General features: G+C 46.7%; 1 protein-coding gene across 1 annotated transcript in view; it reads right to left on the bottom strand.

Moving 5' to 3' along the window:
• The window catches only part of malt2 (MALT paracaspase 2), a 92,744-nt gene that overhangs the window by 13,278 nt on the left and 55,665 nt on the right, over positions 1-23,801 (bottom strand). Inside the window, exon 12 of the mRNA XM_086004842.1 lies at positions 23,472-23,599. Within this exon, the coding sequence (XP_085860968.1) occupies positions 23,472-23,599 (128 nt within the window). The remainder of the gene's footprint in view (positions 1-23,471; positions 23,600-23,801) is intronic.

Below are 23,801 nucleotides of genomic sequence, written 5' to 3'. Positions count from 1 at the left end.
AGATAGTGATTGAACTTTTTTACTCCCCTGATGCGCCATCAATTACTCAAAAGGCTGAGGTTGAGCAAGTAACAACCAGGCTTTTATTAACTAAAGAATGAAGGTCTTGTCTCGAGTGGTTGACCCGTCCAGAATACTAAGGGACTGGGAGGTAGTCACTTATATACCTGGAATAGTGGGAGGAGTCAGCCGAGGCATGTCCAGACCTGTACCTAGTGGAATACACATACACATACAGACAGGTATACAGTGGTTTACCACATCCCCACACTAGGCTGAGGGCCTCCCTGTCAATCTGGGCGTAGTTACGCTTGGCTGAGGTTAGTGACCGAGACGCAAGGGCTACTGGCCTCTCCAAGCCGTCCAGGAATTTGTGCGACAGCACCGCACCAATACCATAGGGTGATGCATCACACGCCAACTGAATTGATAGTGCTGGGTTGAAATGAGCCAACACCTCTTTTGATGTGATCAATTCTTTGCACTTCTGGAAAGCTCGTTTACATTCGTCATTCCACTTGCATGGTACCCCCGTTTGCAGTAGGGTGTTCAGTGGGTGTAGTACTGTAGACAAATTCGGCATGAATTTATGGTCGTGGTTCACCAGCCCGAGGAACGACCTCAGTTGTGACACATTTTCCGGTGCTGGAGCCTTGACTACTGCCTCAATCTTTTCAGGGGACTTATGTAACCCCTCTTCATCAATAACGTGGCCACAATACGAGATCTGCTTCTGGAAAAACTCGCATTTGTGGCGATTAGCTCGGAGACCATATTCCTTCAATCTAGTGAGCACCTGCTCCAGGTTGGCGAGGTGATCACTGTCATTTTCACCTGTGACCAGGATGTCGTCCAAATAACACTGGGTCCCTGGAATCCCTTGCAGGACTTGATCCATTGCCCTTTGCCAAATAGCCGGAGCTGATGCTACCCCGAACACCAGCCGGTTGTATTGGTAGAGACCTTTATGAGTGTTGATCGTGAGGTACTGTTTCGAGGCTTCTTCTACCTCCATTTGCAGGTACGCCTGGGCCAGATCAATCTTAGTGAAGCGTTTTCCTCCAGATAGCGAGGCGAAAATATCTTCAATCCGCGGAAGCGGATATTGTACCGTGTGAAGGACTGGGTTCATTGTCACCTTCAAGTCCCCACAGATGCGAACCTTCTTTGGTTCCCCAGGCGTATTACTCAACGACCTCTTCATTACAAGAACAATGGGTGTAGCCTACTCGCTCCAGTCCACTTTGGACAGTACTCCAGAACGTTCCAACCCTTCCAGCTCTGCTTCGACGGCTGGGCGGATCGCATAAGGCACCGGTCTGGCCTTAAAAAACTTTGGGCTTGCATTTTCCTCTATTTTGATCGTCGCTGTTATGCCTTTTAGTGTTCCGAGGCCCTCCTGGAACACTTCTTGCGCGTCAGTTGGCATTTTTGACAGTCGTCCAGGTGTGACGTCGTCATCCTTTTTGGCGTCTACCGCCAGTGCTTGTATGGAATGCCAATCTAGCTGTATCTTCCGGATCCATTCACGTCCTAGTAATGGTGGTCCTCCATCTGGCAATACATATAGGTCCATTTTTGGTGTTTCCTTGCCGTTGTATATCACGTTCACCCTTATTTTTCCTTTGGGGTAGACTTTTTGCCCCATGTACGTCTTCAAGACAATCTCTGTATCTCTCAAGGGTATATGTGAGAATAGCCGCTTGTAGTCCCTTCGGTTTATGACTGTTAGGGCTGATCCTGTGTCCAATTCCATTTTCACTTGGACTCCGTCTATCTTGAGCGTGACCCAGATAGTTTGGTGATCCTCCATTTTGATCACATTATGTAGTTTCAGACAATCCAGCTCCTTGCTTCCGGAGTCTTTATCACTTTTCTGTTCGTCTGAACTACTCTCCGTCACCTTATGTACCTTTTTGTACTTCTCCTGTGGAGATTTCTTGCTGCTGGTTTTCTTTCCCGACCTGCAGACTCTTGCTATGTGTCCTACTTTTCCACACTGTCTGCACACTTGGTCCTTGAACCAACAATCCTTATGGTCGTGTGTTGTTCTGCCGCAGCGATAACACTTCACTGCTCCATATGACATTGCATTTGTGCCATATTCTTGCGGTCTCCGTTGTATCTCTGCAGCGCCCCGTGCTGCTGCTTCGTGTGATACTGCTATGCTGAAAGCCTTGTCCAGCGTAAGATCCTTTTCTGATGGAACCCAGAAACGGCTTCTTTCACTTTGAAGCCCACACACAAACTTGTCCCTTAAAGTATCTGCTAGTCCCGTTCCAAACTGGCAGTGTTTCGATAGCTTGCGCAGTTCTGTTTCATACTCCGCATTACTTTCATCTTTATGCTGGTTCCTTTTGTGAAACTTAAATCTTTCTGCTATCAGCAGTGGTGTGGGGTTTAAGTGGTCCTGTAGGATCGCCACTGTGCTTTCAAAATCTTTTTCCACTGGCTTCTCTGGGGTTACTAGGTTTCGCAGTAAGCCGTACGTTTTTGCACCCATGGAATTCAACAATACCAGTGCTTTCCTGGCATCTGACACTTCATTCGCCTTGCAGTACACTTCTATGCATTCTATATATGTCGCCCAATCTTCGACTTCATTGTCGAACGCTGTGACACTGCCACGCTTCGGCATTTTTGGGTGTGGTTAGACTGGCTTAAAATGGTGTCTCCCGCACTCTCCCTTCTTCTCCGCTGGCTCAAAATGGCATCTCCCGCGCTTTCCTTTCTTCCCGCGCTCTCCCTTCTTCTCCACTGTGGCTCAAAATGGCGTCTCCCGCGCTCTCCTTCTTCTCCGCTGCGGCTCAAAAATGGCGTCTCCCGCGCTCTCCCTTCTCCGCTGCGACTCAAATGGCATCTCCCGCGCTTCCTTTCTTCCCCCGTGGACGCTGCTCAGCCCTTGAACACCGGCCGTGCTCTGCGCGTTTTCCTGCGCACCTCTCTCGTTGACGCCGCTTGGTCCTGAACCCCGGCTGCGCCCTGTGAACTTTACCCTCTCTCTTACCCCATCGACGCTGCTCGACCTTTTTCTGTGCCGTCGGTCGGCTCTAGCCGCTGTCGTCCGGGAAGGGTCTGCGCCGTACCTGCTGCCAGCCCGCTGCGCTGGATCGTCGCGACTGGAGAACCAAGCCCAGCCCTCCACAGCCTCCTCTGCGATGCTCAAGTCCTCTCTGGATGGTCGACGCCCGCACTGGTGGAATCGGCCTTCTTCTGCAGAGTTGCAGGTAGGTTCGAATCGACTCGTCGCCAATGTTAAATCCGTGAATTTTGAGGTATGGTGTCCTTCAATAAATCGACAGAGACTGCAGAGGAACAATCAACAGGTGTTTACTGGGTGAGGGTTATTCTAAAACTAAAAGTACAGATCCCTACTCAGGGTTTATATACAGGTGTGGTCACTGCCGGTACTACAGTATACAGGAGCTGTAAAAAGTAGTTCTCCCCTTAAAGGTACATACACTACAATCACAGCCACAGGACATCACTGCAGGAGTTACTCAGGGCAGTGTCCTAGGCCGAACCATCTTCAGCTGCTTCAATGACCTTCCCTCCATCATGCCCCTTCCCCAGTCCTGTGCCCATCCCCAGTCTGTGCCCCTTCCCCAGTCCTGTGCCCCTTCCCCAGTCTGTAATGTATGTAATATATATATACCTTAAGGGAGAGAACTACTTTTTACAGCTCCTGTATACTGTAGTACCGGCAGTGACCACACCTGTATATAAACCCTGAATAGTGATCTGTATAGTTAGTTCTAGAGTAACCCTCATTGAGTAAACACCTGTTGAATCGTTCCCTGCAGTCTGTTGTCTGATTATTGAAGGACACAACATTAAGATACACGGATATAACATTGGCGACGACGCAGATTCGAACCTACGTGCAACTCTGCATCACCTCCCAGGGATTCGCTCCTGGAGAACAGTGGAAGGAGGTAGAGTCCAGAAGCACGGGCGTCGACCACAGGCAACCGCCCAGTCATCCAGCGGAGATTTGAGCATCGCAGGGGAGGCTGGCGAGAGCCAGGCTTGGCTTTCCAGTCACGGTGGTCCAGCGAAACGGGCTGGCAACAGATACTGTGCAGACCCTTCCCGGACAGCGGCGGGCTGCAGCCCGACCGAGCGGCACAGAAAAAGGCTGAGCAGTGTCGACGGGGGAGAGAGAGAGAGAGAGAGAGAGAGAGAGAGAGAGAGAGAGAGAGAGAGAGAGAGGGAGAGGGGGAGAGAGAGAGAGAGAAGCCGGTGTTCAGGATCGAGCGGCGTCAACGGGGGGGGGGGGGGGGAGAGACAGACGAGAGAAAGCAGAGCGCAGCCGGTGGTCAAGGGCCGAACAGCGTCAATGGGGGAGAGAGGCGCGCAGGAAAACGCGAGGCGCTGCCATTGCCACGAGGACCGCAGAGAGCGGCATTGGCAGCAGCGCAGGAGCAGTGCACGAAACCCACAGGGCATCGTCATTTGCCACGAGGACCGCCGAGAGCGGTGTTGGCAGCAGCGCGGGAGACGCCATTTTAAGCCGCAGCGGGGAAGAAAGGAACGCACGGGAGACGCCATTTTAAGCCAGTCTAACCACACCCAAAAATACCGAAGAATGGCAGTATCACAGCGTTCGACAATGAAGTCGAAGATTGGACGACATATGCCGAACGCATAGAAGTATACTGCAAGGCGAATGAAGTGCCAGATGACAAGAAAGCACTGGTATTGTTGAATTCAATGGGTGCAAAAACGTATGGCTTACTGCGAAACCTAGAAACCCCAGAGAAGCCAGTAGAAAAGGATTTTGAAAACATAGTGTCAATCCTACAGGACCACTTAAACCCCACACCGCTGCTGATAGCAGAAAGATTTAAGTTTCACAAAAGGAACCAGCATAAAGATGAAAATAATGCTGAGTATTTAACGGAACTGCGCAAGCTATCGAAACACTGCCAGTTTGGAACGGGACTAGCAGATACTTTAAGGGACAAGTTTGTGTGTGGGCTTCAAAGTGAAGGAACCCAGAAACGGCTTCTATCAGAAAAGGATCTTACGCTGGACAAGGCTTTCAGCATTGCAGTATCACACGAAGCAGCAGCACGGGGCGCTGCAGAGATACAACGGAGACCGCAAGAATATGGCACAAATGAAATGTCATACAGAACAGTGAAGTGCTATCGCTGCGGCAGAACAACACACGACCACAATGATTGCTGGTTCAAGGACAAAGTGTGCAGACAGTGTGGAAAAGTAGGACACATAGCAAGAGTCTGCAGGTCGGGAAAGAAAACCAGCAGCAAGAAATCTCCACAGGAGAAGTACAAGAAGGTACATAAGGTGACGGAGAGTAGTTCAGATGAACAGAAGAGTGATACAGGCTCCGGAAGCAAGGAGCTGGGTTGTCTGAAACTACATAATGTGATCAAAATGGAGGATCACCAAACTATCTGGGTCACGCTCAAGATAGCAGGAGTCCAAGTGAAAATGGAATTGGACACAGGATCAGCCCTAACAGTCATAAACCAAAAGGGACTACAAGCGGCTATTCTCACATATATCCTTGAGAGATAGAGATTGTCTTGAAGACGTACACGGGGCAAAAAGTCAACCCCAAAGGAAAAATAAGGGTGAACGTTATATATAACGGCAAGGAAACACCAAAAATGGACCTATATGTATTGCCAGATGGAGGACCACCACTACTAGGACGTGAGTGGATCCGGAAGATACAGCTAGATTGGCATTCCATACAAGCACTGACTGTAGATGCCAAAAAGGATGACGACGACACACCTGGACGACTGTCAAAGATGCTAACTGACGCACAAGTGTTCCAGCAGGGACTCGGAACACTAAAAGGCATAACAGCGACCATCAAAATAGAGGAAAATGCAAGCCCAAAGTTTTTTAATGCCAGCCCGGTACCTTATGCGATCCGCCTGTAATGATCAATAACATGTCATTCTATAGTGGACACTAGATGGAGCCGTAGAGCTGTATATAAGACTACACTACCCAGCTATATATATATATTAAGACTACATTACCCATGAGGCACTAGGCTACCACAAGGCAGCAGTCAAGATGGAAACCTCCACAGATACTGTACCTAGTCTACATGGGCTCAATAAAGTAACTAGCAAAAGCTAGCTGTGTTCATAATAAGAATGTCTATTTATTAATGAACATAAGATGGTACCAGGGTGGTGAAGATCTGCTGAAAATTGTGAAAAGCGACATGGAGAATTTGAAGCCACCAGAGCGTTTGAAACTCACAGAAAAAATTGACTACAATTGGCAGACTTTTAAACAACAATTCGAACTCTGCATTGCAGCCATCGGATTCGGTATGAAGCCAGATGCAAGGAAGATAGCATTGCTGCTCACGGTTGCAGGCCCACAGGCGATAGAGGTATTTAATACATTTGTATTTAATCCAGATGAGAACAGAGAAAAATTAGAAGATGTGCTAAAAAAATTTGATGCACATTGCTCTCCCAAAAAGAATGAGACGTATGAAAGATACATCTTCCGTTCTCGGACACAGCAACAAAATGAGACTTTTGATAGCTTTATAACTGATCTGAAACTGAAAGCACAGACATGTAATTTCTCTGAGCTGAAATCATCCATGATTCGTGACCAGATTGTGTTTGGTATTCATGATAAAGTCAGGGAACGTCTGTTGAGAGAAACCGAACTAAATTTGGAAAATGCAGTGAAAATATGCCAAGCCAGCGAGCTAGCTCGAAAGCACGCGAAGACTTTCAGTGAAATCAATAATGATGCGATTGTAATGAGTGATAATGCTGCTGTCGGTGCTGTGTCCTATAAGGGGAAGAAACATGGGCAGAACAGAAATGAAAAGCAATCGGAGGATGAAATTTTTAATTGTAAATGCTGTGGTTACAAACACCAGTTAAGACAATGCCCAGCGTTTGGAAAAATGTGCACAAAGTGTAATGGAAATAATCACTTTGCCAAACAATGCTTTTCAAAAGTACAAACTAAGAAAGGGCAACGAGTTAATGTAATTGAGGACACTGATTTAAGTGAGACATTTTTTGTAGGAATGGTGTCATGTGACAATATCAAAAAGGATACAGAAAATGTGCAGCCCTCAGAAGTGGACAATGCTGAACATAAAGTTAATGCAGTAAAAGAGGGCAAATGGATGATCCCACTGCAGGTAAATGGAGCATTAGTTACCTTGAAACTAGACACTGGGGCAAAAGCAAACTTAATCAGTATGAGTGACATTAACAATATGAAAGAAAAGCCCAAAATACAGAAGAAGTCAGTACTACTGAAGGACTATAATGGACAGAAAATAGATAGCTTAGGTGTATGCAGACTTAAAGTGACAGTCAAAGACAAAGTGCATCATCTCATGTTTTCTGTTGTGGCTGAAAGGCTTGATTCACTACTGGGTGACAAAGCTTGTGAGGACTTAGAACTGGTCAAAAGTGTCTACCGTAAAAACTGTGCCATAAGCAGACCAGATGACTCGGTGGATTCTGTAGTGAATAATTTCCAGGATGTGTTCAAAGGATTTGGAGTTCTACCATTCACTTACAAGATCCAGCTAAAGCAGGATGCTCAGCCAGTGGTACATGCTCCACGAAGAGTTCCAGCACCCCTGCGTGACCGGCTCAAGAATGAACTGGACAGAATGACCACACTAGGAGTCATCAGGAAAGTCGAAGAGCCAACAGTGGGTTAACTCCATGGTATGTGTAAAGAAAAAGAACAATGATCTAAGAATATGCATGGATCCAAAGGACTTAAATGCAAACATAAAACGTGAACACTACCAGATTCCCAAGCGAGAAGAAATCACCAGTGAAATGTCAGGTGCCAGATACTTTACAAAGCTCGATGCCTCACAAGGATTTTGGCAACTAAAACTGGATGGAGAGAGCACCAAATACTGTACCTTCAACACACCATTTGGCAGGTATTGTTTCCTCAGAATGCCTTTCGGGATAATATCTGCATCTGAAATCTTTCATAGAGCGATGGAACACATAATTGAAGGTGTGGAAGGAGTTCGGGTCTATGTTGATGACATCATCATCTGGGGCTCCACACTGAAAGAACACAATGAGAGACTGACTAAAGTGCTACAGAGCATACGCCGGAGTGGACTGAAGCTCAACAAAGCCAAGTGTCAGTTTGGCGTCCAGGAAGTCACTTTCCTAGGAGATAATCTATCTGGTAAAGGAATAGAGCCAGACATGGAAAAAGTAAACGCCATACTCAAAATGCCCCGACCCACTGACAAAAAAGGAGTGCTACGCATCATGGGGATGATAAACTTCATTGGAAAGTTCATTCCTAACTTGTCAGCCAAGACAGTCTGTCTGCGAGACCTGCTACATAAAACAAATGAGTTCGCATGGACAGAAAGATATGAACAAGAGTGGATAAACTTCAAAACAGTGCTGACAACCACACCTGTACTCACCTTCTTTGGCCCAACAAAAAGAATCAAAGTGTCAACGGATGCATCAAAAGATGGCCTAGGTGCGGTCTTGCTACAAGCAGAGGGTGAAAATTGGAAACCTGTTGCCTATGCCTCCAGGTCTATGACTGATACTGAGTGTCGATACGCCCAGATTGAAAAGGAATGTCCAGGCTTGGTAGTTGGACTAGAAAAGTTTCATGGCTACATATATGGACTTCCCACCTTCACAGTTGAGACAGACCACAGCCCTCTGGTTGCCATCATTAAAAAAAACCTGAATGAGATGTCTCCAAGGATTCAACGACTCATGATGAAGCTGCAAAGATATGACTTTGAACTGATCTACACACCAGGCAAATACATAGTGTTAGCAGGTGCACTATCCCAAGCACCCACAATGAGTCATGTGAGCTCTACTGAAGAAGACGTGGATGTTCATGTGAGTATGGTCACTGCTGCGCTGCCCGTGTCAGACACAAAATCAAAGCAAATAGCAGAAGAAACAGTAAAAGATACAGTATTACAAACAGTAATAGAGAACATTCATCATGGTTGGCCAAAAGGTTCCTGTCCAAAATATTTTCACATAAAGTCAGAATTGAGTGTCGCAAGTGGACTATTACTAAAACAGAACAGAATAGTCATTCCACAGGCTCTACGTCAAGACATGCTCAAAAAGATTCATGAGGGACACCTCGGAATTGAAAAATGCAAAAGGAGAGCAAGAGACACTGTTTATTGGCCTGGCATAAATAAGGACATTGAGAACATGTTAGGCGAATGTGAGACATGTCAGAAACACCAAAACAAACAAGCAAAGGAACCAATGATAGTAGCTGACATACCAACAGCAGCATGGCAAAAGGTTGGTATGGACCTTTTTCATTTAAATGGTAAAGACTATCTAATAGTGATTGACTACTATTCTAACTATCCTGAGACGGCGCTGCTCTCAAGCACCACAGCAAGCAGTGTCATAATGCATGTGAAATCCATCTTCACCAAACGTGGAATTCCCAGGATTGCCGTTAGCGACAATGGTCCGTGCTTCAACTGTAAGGAGTGGCAACAGTTTGCAGCACATTATGACTTTCAGCACATCACATCCAGTCCTCTGTATGCTCAGTCAAATGGTAAGGCAGAGAAAGGTGTTCAAGTTCTCAAGCAGCTACTGAAGAAAGCAACAGAAAGCAAGTCCGATTCTTATCTCGCCCTGCTGAGCTACCGAGCCTCACCTTTAGACTGTGATTCTTCACCTGCTGAACTACTAATGGGTCGCAAGTTGCGCACCACGCTACCCTGCTGTGCAAAAGAACAGCAAAGTGAGGAACTGAGACAGAGACTTCAACTGTTAAAGCTGAAACAGAAATCATACTATGAGAAGTCATCCAAAACTCTAAAACCATTGACAAGGGATGATGTTGTCAGGATTGAGGATCCAGATGCATGGAACAGGAAAGCTACAGTTCTTGAGGAAGTAGGACCAAGGTCATACACTGTTAGAACTAAGGAAGGACAGATTCTCAGGAGGAAACGCCGTTCCCTCCGTAAAACACAAGAGACTATTCAAGACCAGATTGATGACAATGCCGCAACTGCATCATCATTCACCGCCAGAACAATCTCATGAAGACACATCAGACTTACCCGTGTTGAGAAGATCCACACGTGAAGTAAAAGAGCCTGATAGACTTAATCTTTGAGTACAATGTAAAGCTTTGAAAATGTGTTGACTCAGCCTAGTGTGGGGAGTAAAAAAGTTCAATCACTATCTGCACGGGCAGAAGTTCACCTTGCTGACTGACCACCAACCACTTGTCTCCATCTTTAATCCAAAGAAGGGCGTTCCGGTGATGACTGCGCAACGGCTACAAAGATGGTCCCTTTTTCTAGGGGCGCACCAATATGAAATCGAGTGTAAGGGCACGAAACAGCATGGAAACGCTGATGGGCTATCACGCCTGCCACTGCCTACTGCGGAGGAAGCACCAGCAGTGGATCCTGTCGAAATATTTCATTCGACTATAATTGAATGCTTGCCAGTAACTAACGCTGGTATAGAGAAGGAGACCCGAAATGACCCGACACTGTCTCGGGTATATGATTTGACGGTGAAGGGATGGCCAGCACATGGCGACTCACTGTTGCCAGCATTCTCATCCAGAAGAGAACAGCTGTCAGTATGCCGGGGGCCTTGATGTGTGGATCCCGAGTGGTAATTCCACCCAAGTTAAGGGAGAGAGTGCTCAATGAGCTTCACGAAGGTCATCTGGGAGGGGGAAAATGAAAAGCCTTGCTCGGGCTTATGTGTGGTGGCCGGGGATCGATCAGCAAATCGAGGACCTGACAAAGAGCTGCTCAGGATGCCAGAAGGTCCAAAATGCACCACCACATGCCCCTCTACACCCATGGGAGTGGCCCTCATCTCCATGGCAATGGGTGCATATTGATTTTGCTGGTCTATTCATGGACTCAATGTTTTGAATAGCCGTGGATGCGCACTCGAAATGGCCGCAGATGATCAAAATGTCCTCCACCACCACGGAGAATACTATTGCACTCCTACGGACCATTTTTGCCAGGAACGGCTTGCCAGAGCAGATTTGCTCTGATAACAGACCACACTTTGTGTCCGAAGAGTTTCGAAGATTTATGAAAAGGAATGGGGTAAGGCATTACACATCCGCCCCGTATCATCCAGCCACAAATGGATTGGCTGAGAGGTTCGTACAAACCTTTAAAAAAGCAAGAAAGGCCATGTGCGATGACGACATTCCACTGCAGCATAAGGTGGACAATTTCCTGTTAGCCTACAGAAATGCGACACATGCAGTCACCAACCAGGCCCCGGCCATGATGTTCTTTAACCGAAGGTTGAGGTCTCGTCTGGATTTGCTCAGACCAAATGTACGAAGAGATGTTGAGAGTAAGCAATTCCAGCACATCAATGAGAAGCCGACAAGGAGCTTCAATGTAGGGCAACCAGTCTTGGCCCGCGACTACCGAACAGAGAAATGGCAACCAGGAACGATATGCACACGGCAGGGGCCACTAATGTACACAGTGGATGTTGGGGAGAACATTGTGAGATGCCATGCTGACCAGATCCTAGAGTCACAGGAACGAGTCAACCCCATGTCTCGGCCATACGTACCTGGTGAGGAACCTGACGTACAGGTCGCATCTACCTCAGAAACAATAGCATTGGAAGCTGATGAATCAACTGACGACAGGGTGCTAGAATCGCCTCCGCACCAAGAGCGAGACACTCGGGAAAGGCGTTATCCAGAAAGAATCAGGAAGCCTCCCCAGAGACTGAATATATGAATGGACTATTTTCATATAACATTGTATATTAAAAATGTTAATTGTTAAATGAGTATTATGGTACTGTTACTCTAAAAGGGGAGGAATTGTAATGTATGTAATGTATATATACCTTAAGGGAGAGAACTACTTTTTACAGCTCCTGTATACTGTAGTACCGGCAGTGACCACACCTGTATATAAACCCTGAGTAGTGATCTGTACAGTTAGTTCTAGAGTAACCCTCATTCAGTAAACACCTGTTGAATCGTTCCCTGCTGTCTGTTGTCTGATTATTGAAGGACACAACATTAAGATACATGGACATAACACAGTCTGTGCCCCTTCCCCAGTCCTGTGCCCCTTCCCCAGTCCTGTGCCCCTTCCCCAGTCCTGTGTCACTGTATGTATGGTTCACAGGAAGTTTACAACCCTGAAACAAAGGTGGAGCCGGTTTATTTATATATAAATGTGGTAGGAGGCTCCACCTAGTGGGAAAGGCTGGGAATTTGTTAATAAGTACATACACAGAAGTTACAAAACGGAAAAAGGCCATTTGACTCAACGAGTCTGTGTCGGTGTTTACCCTCCATACGAGCAGATAGTTCGAATCAAATTTACCCCCCTGTTCTCATATCCCTTAACCTCCTTTTCCTTCATCCACCTATCCAATCTCATCCTGAGTGCTGACAGTTTCTGCCTCAACCACTAACCCTGGAAGTGAATTCCACAGCCTCGTGACTCTCTGTGTAAAGATGTTTCTCCTGCTCTCTGTTCTAAATTTCTTATATTAAATCATGTATCTTTGGCCAATCTTTCTAGACCCTCAACTATTGGAAACAGTCTGCTTCTATCTAACTTGACTCACCATTTCATAATTTAAGAAACTTAAACTATTATATCGCCCGGTGATCCGAACATAGTTATCAGTTATTCAGGCACAGTGCCAGGCCTCTGGGACCATTCGGTCAGCTACAGCTACACCCTTGTCACTTTTTGCTGGAAGCTGGCCGATCCATCCTCTCTTGAATGGGCCGTTCTGCACTGCAAGAACAAACCTCTGCACCTGAGCTGCTGTATCGCACCAGGCAAGGAAACCAGTCACAAGATAGGGCTTCCGAATTATAAAGCAAAATGAAAGCTACAGCAGAGAAATTGAGGAAATACATTTTGGGATGTCCGCTGGTCATGATTGGTGCAATATAAATGCAAGTCTTTCTTATCTTTTTAAAGGGGAAACATACATCAATATTTCAGGGACATTTCTAGAATGAGTCCGAATTGAAATTAAACTGAACAATTACCAGAAGAATGGAGGATTGCGTAATGAGAATTATTTCAAGTAGAAATTGAGGGCAAGAGTAGAGGGAGAGGGGCTTTGTGCGTAGGGAGCTGCAGGTTTGGAGGGAGGAGGAGGAGACAGAGTGCATGGCTGCACCCTTTCCAAAATGGCTCACTGTACCTGCTCAGCAGTGTTAGCTACAAGTACTGACACCTCAAGGGGAAATCAAGGGCCAAGCCCTTAGCAACCACCCCCGGTCTTGTTAAATTACATTAAACACTCTTTTGGGACAAGAATAACAGGCCAGGAGTGAGAAGGAGGGGACAGGCCAGGAGTGAGAAGGAGGGGACAGGCCAGGAGTGAGAAGGAGGGGACAGGCCAGGAGTGAGAAGGAGGGGACAGGCCAGGAGTGAGAAGGAGGGGACAGGCCAGGAGTGAGAAGGAGGGGACAGGCCAGGAGTGAGAAGGAGGGGACAGGCCAGGAGTGAGAAGGAGGGGACAGGCCAGGAGTGAGAAGGAGGGGACAGGCCTGGAGTGAGAAGGAGGGGACAGGCCAGGAGTGAGAAGGAGGGGACAGGCCAGGAGTGAGAAGGAGGGGACAGGCCAGGAGTGAGAAGGAGGGGACAGGCCAGGAGTGAGAAGGAGGGGACAGGCCAGGAGTGAGGAGGAGGGGACAGGCCAGGAGTGAGGAGGAGGGGACAGGCCAGGAGTGAGGAGGAGGGGACAGGCCAGGAGTGAGGAGGAGGGGACAGGCCAGGAGTGAGGAGGAGGGGACAGGCCAGGAGTGAGGAGAGAAACAGTGCAGGAGTGAGTAGGAGGGGACAGGCCTGGAGTGAGAAGAGAGACAGGCCAGGAGTGAGAAGGGGAAGGAGAGGATCAAGTTTAGAGAATAGTGGAAAAAGCAAACACTGCCATGTCATCTCTAGGCACTAACATCAATTCCAGCCCATTCTCACGGGATCAAAGTCTCCCCTGCCTGTTGACTGCTAGGGTCCTACAGGAAATGAGTTTTGCAGTCTTGATCCAGTCCCTAGTGGGCGAGGGCTAAATAGGCAGTCTCCCTGATTGATGCCACAGGATGGTCAGTGTGCAAAATGGATAGTCACACTAGGGGGCACTCTTCTGAAGTTGAGACGGAGATCCATTGTCTGGGACAGTGTCGAGGGAGCTCTTCTCTGTACCTATCCAATGCAGACTGATAAGTTTTGATGAGTACAAAATTCACAAAAGAAGGGTTTAAAAAAGTCTTTATACTGGAGTTGCAGAAATGAGGGTAATTCAGGAAGGTGAATAACCAAGGCTGGAAAAGCAAAGGTAGAGCTGGCGGGAGAGGGGCTAAAGAGAGGGGGAAGAGAGAAAGGCAGGGAGAGGGAGAGGAACATGAAACTGTGGCTAACAAGAGAAGTTAAAGGAAGTGGCTTAGTGTTGCCAAAAAGAATAGTAAGCCTGAGGATTGGGAGGGTTTTAGAATTCAGCAAAGGATGACCAAGAAATTGATAGAGAAAAATTAGAATATGAGAGTAAACTAGCAAGAGACATAAAAACAGATTGTAAAAGCTTGTATAGGTATGTAAAAGGAAAGTGATTAACAAAAGTAAACATGGGTTCCTGACAAGCAGAGACAGGAGAAATTATAATGGGGAATAAGGAAATGGTAGAGGCATTAAACAAATACTTTGCATTTGTCTTCAAGGAAGAAGACGCAAAAACAGTCCAGAAACAGCAGGGAACAAGGGTTTAGTGAGAATGAGGAACTGAAAGAAATTAGAATTAGTAAAGAAATAGTACTGGAGAAATTAATGGGACTAGAAGCCGACAAATCCCCTGGACCTGATGGCCTACATCCTATGGTTTTAAAAGAGGTGCCTGCAGATATAGCAGATGCATTGGCTTTGATCTTCCAGAATTCCCTAGATTCTAGAACGGTCCCCGTGGATTGGAAGGTAGAAAATGCAACCTCGCTATTCAAGAAAGGAGGGAGAGAGAAAACAGTGAACTATAGACCAGTTAGCCTGACATCAGTAGTTTGAAAAATACTAGAATCTATTATTAGGGACATGGTAACAGGGCACTTAGAAAATCATATGATTGGGCAGAGTCAACATGGATTTACGAAAGGGAAATCGTAAATCAGAGTTTTTTGAGGTTGTAACTAGCAGGGCAGATAAGGAGGAACCAGTGGATGTAGTGTATTTAGATTTTCAAAAAGCATTCGATAAGGTGCCACACAAGAGGTTATTACACAAAATTAGGACTCATGGGATTGCGGGTAATATTAGCACAGATTGAGGATTGGTTAATGGACAGAAAAACAGAGAGTAGGAATAAATGGGTCATTTTCAGGTTGGGAGGCTATAACTGGTGGGGTACTGCAAGGATCAGTGCTTGGGCCTCAGCTATTTACAACCTATATCAATGATTTGGATGAGGGGACTGTGTGTAATGTATCCAAGTTTGCTGATGATACAAAGCTAGGTGGGAAAGTAAGTTGTGAGGAGGGCGCAAAGAGGCTACAAAGGGATATAGACAGGCTAAGTGAGTGGGCAAGAACATGGCAGAAACATAGAAACATAGGGGGAGAAATTGGGTGAGTAGCGCCACTTGTTAGCACCTAAAGAGGCAGGCAGTGGCTGTAGCGCCACTGGCTGCGCCTCCCGCGATATTGAGTTGGGGCGATAATGGTGGCATTAGTCTTTTGCGCTGCGCCGTCACCGATGAAGTCATCGGTGTGCGCAGCGCCCCATTCGCGATATTTGGTAGTGACCCGCACCCGGTTCACGGGGCCTTACTGTGCTGGCAGCGGCGCAAGTTAAGGTGGAGGTGCGGGGCGGCCGCCTGCCAGCACCTCCGTCCCCGGCCTCCTAACCCCCCCCCCCCCCCCCCGCCATTGCCGGCTGTTTCCCGAGAGCCCGGCACTTCTCCTTGGTGCCGGACTCGTTTGCCGGCACTCGCGATCGGGGTTCGCGCTGTTGCAGGCACCTCCCCCTTAACAGTGGGAGGAAGGCCTGCAGTACCGCAGCGTGCCATGCCGCAGCGTGTGGTGCTGCGATATTCAGTTTCAGTGCCCTAAGAGGGACGCGGAGCGCCTCGAGCCTCGCCCCATGTCCCTCGAGGGGCAATGAAACTGAATATCTGACGATCGCTAAAGCCTCGAACGCTGCGCTAAATCCTGCGCTCAGGCGACTTTTGCACCACTTTGGCGCCCCAACCCAATTTCTAGGCCATAGAAGCATAGAAGATAGGAGCAGGAGTAGGCCATTCGGCCCCTCGAGCCTGCTCCGCCATCCAATGAGATCATGGTTGATCATCCAAATTCAGTACCCTGTCCCTGCTTTCTCCCCATATCCCTTGATCCCTTTAGTGTTAAGAAATATATCCAACTCCTTCTTGAATATATTTAATGAATTGGCCTCTACTGCCTTTTGTGGTAGAGAATTCCACAGGTTCACCACTCTCTGGGTGAAGAAATTCCTCTTTATCTCTGTCCTAAATGGCTTACCCCTTATCCTTAGACTGTGACCCCTGGTTCTGGACTCCCCGACCATCGGGAACATCCTTCCTGCATCTAGTCTGTCTAGTCCGGTTAGAATTTTATAAGTTTCAATGAGATCCCCTCTCATTCTTCTAAACTCCAGCGAGTATAAGCCCAATCGACCCAATCTCTCCTCATACGTCATCCCTGCCATCCCAGGTATCAGCCTGGTGAATCTTCGCTGCACTCCCTCCATGGCAAGGACATCCTTCCTCAGATAAGGCGACCAAAACTGCACACAATACTCAAGATGTGGTCTCACCAAGGCCCTGTACAACTGCAGCAAGACATCCTTGTTCCTGTACTCAAACCCTCTTGCTACGAAGGCCAACATACTATTTGCCTTCTTAACCGCCTGCTGCACCTGCATGCTTACCTTCAGCGACTGGTGCACAAGGACACCCAGGTCTCGTTGCACTTCCCCTTCTATTGCCATTCAGATAATAATCTGCCTTCCTGTTTTTGACACCAAAGTGGATAACCTCGCATTTATCCACGTTATATTGCATCTGCCATGCTTCTAACCAATCACCCAACCTGTCCAAATCATACTGGAGTTTCTTGGCATCCTCCTCACAGAACACACGCCCACCCAGCTTTGTGTCGTCTGCAAACTTGAGATATTACATCTAGTTCCCTCGTCTAGATCATTAATATATATCGTGAATAGCTGGGGTCCAAGAACCGATCCCTGCGGTACCCCACTAGTCACTGCCTGCCACTCGGAAAAAGAGCCGTTTATTCCAACTCTTTGCTTTCTGTCTGCCAACCAGTTCTCTATCCAAGTCAATACCTTGCCCCCAATCCCATATGCCTTAACTTTACATGCTAATCTCTTATGCGGGACCTTATCAAAAGCCTTTTGAAAGTCCAAATACACCACATCCACTGGTTCTCCCTTATCTATTTTACCAGTTACATCCTCAAAAAAGTCCAGTAGATTAGTCAAGCACGATTTACCTTTTGTAAATCCATGCTGACTTTGACCGATCCTGTCACTGTTTTCCAAGTGCTCTGCTATTACATCTTTTATAACGGACTCTAGCATTTTCCCCACTACCGATGTCAGGCTTACTGGTCTGTAATTCCCTGTTTTCTCTCTACCACCTTTTTTGAATACTGGGGTAACATTAGCTACCCTCCAATCCATGGGTACTGTTCCAGAGTCTATCGAATGTTGGAAGATGACCAGCAATGCCATCTACTATTTCTAGGGCCACTTCCTTAAGTACCCTAGGATGTAGATTATCGGCCTTCAATCCCATCAATTTCCCTAACACCATTTCCCTACAAATACTGATTTCTTTCAGTTCCTCCCTTTCATCAGACCCTATGTTCCCCGACATCTCTGGGAGGTTATTTGTGTCCTCCTTTGTGAAGACAGAACCAAAATATATATTTAATTGGTCAGCCATTTCTTTGATCCCCATTATAAATTCCCCCGATTCTGACTGCAAGGGACCTACGCTTGACTTCACCAATCTTTTTCTCTTCACATATCTATAAAAGCTTTTACAGTCAGTTTTTATGTTCCCTGAAAGCTTACTCTCATACTCTATTTCCCCCCTCTTAATTAATCCCTTTGTCCTCCTTTGCTGAATCCTAAACTGCTCCCAATCCTCAGGTTTACTGCTTTTTCTGGCCAATTTATATGTCCTCTCCTTGGATCTTATGCTATCCTAAATTTCCCTTGTTAGCCACGGTTGAGTCACCTTTTTTGTTTTATTTTTATGCCAAACTGGGATGAACAAATTCTATAGTTCATCCATGCGGTCTTTGAATGTTTGCCATTGCCTAGCCACTGTCAACCCTTTGAGTGACATTCCCCAATCAATCCTACCCAACTCGTGCCTCATACCATCGTAGTTTCCTTTATTTAAATTCAGGACCCTAGTCTCTGAGTCAACTACTTCACTCTCCATCTTAATGAAGAATTCTATCATATTATGATCGCTCTGACCCAAGGGGCCTCGTACAACAAGATTGCTAATTAATCCTTTCTCATTACATAATACCCAGTCTAAGATAGCCTGATCTCTAGTTGGTTCCTCGACATATTGGTCCAGGAAACCATCCCGTATACATTCCAGGAATTCCTCCTCCACAGTATTGTTACTAATTTGGTTAGCCCAATCTATATGTAGATTAAAGTCACCCATGATAACTGCTGTGCCCTTATTGCATGCTTCTCTAATTTCCCTTTTAATGCCATCCCCAACCTCCGCATTACTGTTTGGAGGTCTATATACCACTCCCACTAACGTTTTCTGCCCCTTGGTATTTCTCAGTTATACCCATACAGATTCCACATCATCAGAGCTAATATCCTTCCTTACAATTGTGTTAATCCCCTCTTTAACCAGCAATGCTACCCCACCTCCTTTTCCTTTTTGCTTATCTTTCCTGAATATTGAATACCCCTGGATGTTGAGTTCCCAGCCTTGGCCACCCTGGAGCCATGTTTCCATAATCCCAATCATATCATATTCGTTTACCTCTATTTGTGCAGCTAATTCATCCACCTTATTACGAATGCTCCTCGCATTAAGACACAAAGCCTTCAGGCTTGTTTTTTTAATGCTCCTAGACCTTTTAGAATTATTATCTACTGCGGCCATGTTTAATTTAAACCGTTAATTTCTCTGACTGCCACTTTTGTTTTTCTCCTTCCTATCTTTTGCTTTTATCCTTGTTTCCCTTTCCTCTGTCTCCCTGCTCAGGTTCCCAACCCCCTGCCATTTTAGTTTAAACCCGCCCCCAGAGCACTAGCAAACACTCCCCCTAGGACATCGGTCCCGGCCCTGCCCAAGTGCAAACCGTCCCGTTTGTACTGGTCCCACCTCCCCCAGAACCGGTTCCAATGTCCCAGGAATTTGTATCCCTCCCCCTTGCACCATTCCTCTAGCCACGTATTCATCTGAAATATCCTTCTATTTCTACTCTGACTAGCACGTGACACTGGTAGCAATCCTGAGATTACTACCTTTGAGGTCCTATTTTTTAATTTACCTCCTAACTCCCTATATTCAGCTTTTAGGACCTCATCCCGTTTTTTACCTATATCGTTGGTACCTATATGCACCACGACAACTGGCTGTTCACCCTCCCCTTCCAAAATGTTCTGCAGCCGCTCTGAGACATCCTTGACCCTTGCACCAGGGAGGCAACACACCATCCTGGAGTCTCGTTTGCGGCCGCAGAAACGCCTATCTATTCCCCTTACAATAGAATCCCCTATCACTATAGCTCCACCCATTTTTTCCTCCCGTCCTGTGCAGCAGAACCACCCCTGGAGCCAGGAAGTTGGCTGCTGCTGCTTTCCTCTGATAAGCCATCCCCCTCAACAGTATTCAAAGTGGTATATCTGTTTGAGAGGGGGATGTCCACAGGGGACTCCTGCACTACCTGCCTGCGCCTGCTACTCTGCCTGGTGGTCACCCATTCCCTTTCTGCCTGTGCAACCTTTACCTACGGTGTGACCAACTGATTAAACGTGATATCCACGATGTCCTCAGCATCGCGAATGGAATATAATGGCAGATGGAATATAATGTGAAGTTGTCCACTTTGGTAGGAAAAATAGAAAAGCAGAGTATTTTTTAATATTGAGAGATTGGGAAATGTTGGTGTTCAGAGCGACCTGGGTGTCCTTGTACACGAATCATAGAAAATTAACATGCAGGTACAGCAATCAATTAGGAAAGCAAATGGTATGTTAGCCTTTGTTACAAAAGGATTGGAGTATAAGAGTAAGTCTTACTGCAATTATATAGGGCCCTGGTGAGACCACACCTGGAGTATTGTGTACAGTTTTGGTCTCCTTACCCAAGGAAGGATATACTTGCCTTAGAGGGAGTGCAACGAAGGTTCACTAGACTGATTCCTGGGATGGGGTGATTGTCCTATGAGGAGAGATTGAGTAGACTAGACCTATATTCCCTCGAGTTTAGAAGAATGATCTCATTGAAATGCATAAAGTTCTTAAGGAGCTTGACAGGGTAGATGCTGGGAGGATATTTCCCCTGGCTGGTGAGTCTAGATCTAGGGGTCACAGTCTCAGATTAAGGGGTCAGCCATTTAGGACTGAGATGAGGAGAAATTTCTTCACTCAAAGGGTTGTGAATCTTTGGAATTCTCTACCCCAAAGAGCTGTGGAGGCTCAGTCATTGAGTATATTCAAGACAGCGATCGATAGATTTTTGGATACTAAGGGAACCAAGGGACATGGGGATAGTGCGGGAAGGTGGAGTTGAGGTCGAAGATCAGCCATGATCTTATTGAATGGCAGAGCAGGCTCGAAGGGCCAAATGGCCTACTCCTGCTCCTATTTCTTATGTTCTTATAGAGGGTAAGAGAGGAAGCGAGAGGACATTTAACAGAAGAGGGGAGAAAGGAAGATGGGGGTGGGGGGGACAAAGACAGAGAAACGATGAGGAAAAGAGAGACAGAGGCAGGGAGAAGGGAGGGGAATGGGATAAAGCATTGTTAGTTACCAGCTAAATGCTGGAATTGGGCAAGGCTTAAAAGTAATTTGTCTATCCCTTGGAGATGCACTGCACAGCAACTTGCATGGGGAGAAAGAGTGAGAGACTTCACATCCTAGGTTAAGAGAGAGAGAGAGAGAGAGAGAAAAAATGAGGCTGAAAGGAGTAAGAATTATATAATTAGTAGACAGGAAGCGATTGATACCACTCGAAACAGACGAGAAGGCAAATGGTAGGTTGGCCTTCATAGCGAGAGGATTCGAGTACAGGAGCAAGGATGTCTTGCTGCAGTTCTACAGGGCCTTGGTGAGACCACACCTTGAGTATTGTGTGCAGTTTTGGTCACCTTATCTGAGGAAGGATGTTCTTGCCATGGAGGGAGTGCAGCGAAGATTCACCAGACTGATACCTGGGATGGCAGGAATGACATATGAGGAGCGATTGGGTCGATTGGGCTTATATTTACTGGAGTTTAGAAGAATGAGAGGGGATCTCATTGAAACTTATAAAATTCAAACAGGACTAGACAGACTAGATGCAGGAAGGATGTTCCCGATGGCGGGGGAGTCCAGAACCAGGGGGTCACAGTCTAAAGATAAGGGGTAAGACATTTAGGACAGAGATGAGGAGGAATTTCTTCACCCAGAGAGTGGTGAACCTGTGGAATTCTCTACCACAGAAGACAGTTGAGGCCAATTCATTAAATATATTCAAGGAGTTAGATATATTTCTTAAGGCTAAAGGGATCAAGGGATATGGGGAGAAAGCAGGGACAGGGTACTGAATTTGGATGATCAGCCATGATCTCATTAAATGGCAGAGCAGGCTCGAGAGGCCGAATGGCTTACTCCTGCTCCTATCTTCTATGTTTCTATGTAAACTGAAACTTTGAGATATTGTAATAGGGAAAGAGAAGATTAGGTGGGCAGACAAAACCGAGTAAACGAAACAGTGAAGCTGGTCTAAATAAAGCAGCGTTGCTGCGGCAACAGGCTAGAGACATGTCACAAGCACTTCCTGTTGGGACAGGAAATCTCAGTGCAGTGAAACTCTGAACATAAAAGCTCTGCAGATGGCTCGATGTTTAAATGCACCACTCATGCTGCTGAACTGTACAGAACAACAGGTCCCAGGCTCGATCGCCAGTCTGCACTGAACTGGCTAATCTCATCTGGGGCAGGAGGCGAGGGGCCTCAATTAAGGAAGGAAAAATCAGCCAGGGATCCCAGTCCTGATCGCTATCCAATGATCCCACTGATGGGAAGTGGGCAATCAATGAGAAAAGGTCACGTGCGATTGCTGCCCTCCTTAAATATGCTTAAACATCACTCTCCAAATTAAGAATGACCGTTTGAACAAAATACTGGAGAGCAGCTGGTGCCCGTGAAACTGTACCCGGGCATAGGTCAGCACCTATGGGGGAAGCGGACCCAAACCGCGGGGCAGGTAGAAACTGCTCATCTTCTGTTGCATCACTGTGTCCACAGGGACACACTAGTGCCACCAAGTGAGTCAGCAGAAACTCTTTGCGATCTGTTTGGGGGTATGGTAGCATAGTGGTTATGTTACTGGGCTAATAATCAAGATGCCTGGACTAATAATCAAGAGGACACAAGTTCAAATCCCACCACTACAGCTGGGGAATTTAAATTCAGTTAATTAACTACCAGATTGTCATAAAAACCCCTCTGATTCACTAATGTCCTTTAGGGAAGGAAATCTGCTGTCCTTACTTGGTCTGGCCTATATGTGACTCCAGACCCACAGCAATGTAGTTGACTCTTAACTGCTCTCTGAAATGGCCGAGCAAGTTGTACCAAACTGCTACAAAGAAGCATGGACTGCAGCGGGTCAAGAAGGTGGCCCACCACTGCCTTCTCGAGGGCAATTAGGGATGGGCAATCAATGCCCATATCCCATGAACAAATTTTAAAAAAAATCCAGTTGGGGATTAGGGTCAGTCAATAACCATGGGGCACAGTTCACACCCTCACCCGAACACCAGTGAGATGGGCATAGCTCCCAGTATCAGCATGAATGGATACATATACCATGACAGGCAGCCAGACCATCAGGGAGATGGGAGTGATATACCAGACTGGATAAGTACAAGGTGACCATAGAGAATAATGACAGGTCTATTTTGCATGGGGGAAAAAACAACCACCTTCGTCAGCCATTCACACAGAACAGGGATCGACTGGTATCTTTACGGCTCAGTACTGCAATGAGCATAGGCTTAACCCACTGGATGGGGGAGAGCTTTTATCTTTGTCTAAAATCGAACCCACTATTCTGCCCTCGCAACGCGATCCTATGCAGAGCTAGACAGATAGCGAACAACTCGATATCTTCCAATAAAATCACAAGGCTTGACTTTTCTTGTAACGCTTTACTGAAAGATTCTTGAGACAGCACACCCACCTTCTGCAACTTTATCCAGCAGGACAGTGATTTTTTCATCCTCCAATAAACGTTTCTTCAGGAAGCTGATGAAAATCCCATTTGTAAGTTCACCTTGGCTGATTTCATACGCCTCTGCGTCTGGGCAACTGGAACAATTCAATAAATGACAAGCCCGCGGATCATTAACACTCTCTGAAATGAGCCAGCCGCATGGTTAGGGGCTGATTAATGCCCATCGCTCGGCCTCTCACTCCCCATTTACATTACAGCACTGACTCTCGACCTGGGGACCATCACCTGGACTGGTGCCCAATGTGGGGAACCCCTGGACTGCTGCTCGATGTGGGG

The sequence above is a fragment of the Somniosus microcephalus genome, chromosome 13, assembly GCF_052327205.1.
Source record: "Somniosus microcephalus isolate GS21.2 chromosome 13, FLI_Smic_1.0, whole genome shotgun sequence".
Taxonomy (NCBI): Eukaryota; Metazoa; Chordata; class Chondrichthyes; order Squaliformes; family Somniosidae; genus Somniosus; species Somniosus microcephalus.
This window is presented reverse-complemented; position numbering and strand designations above follow the sequence as displayed.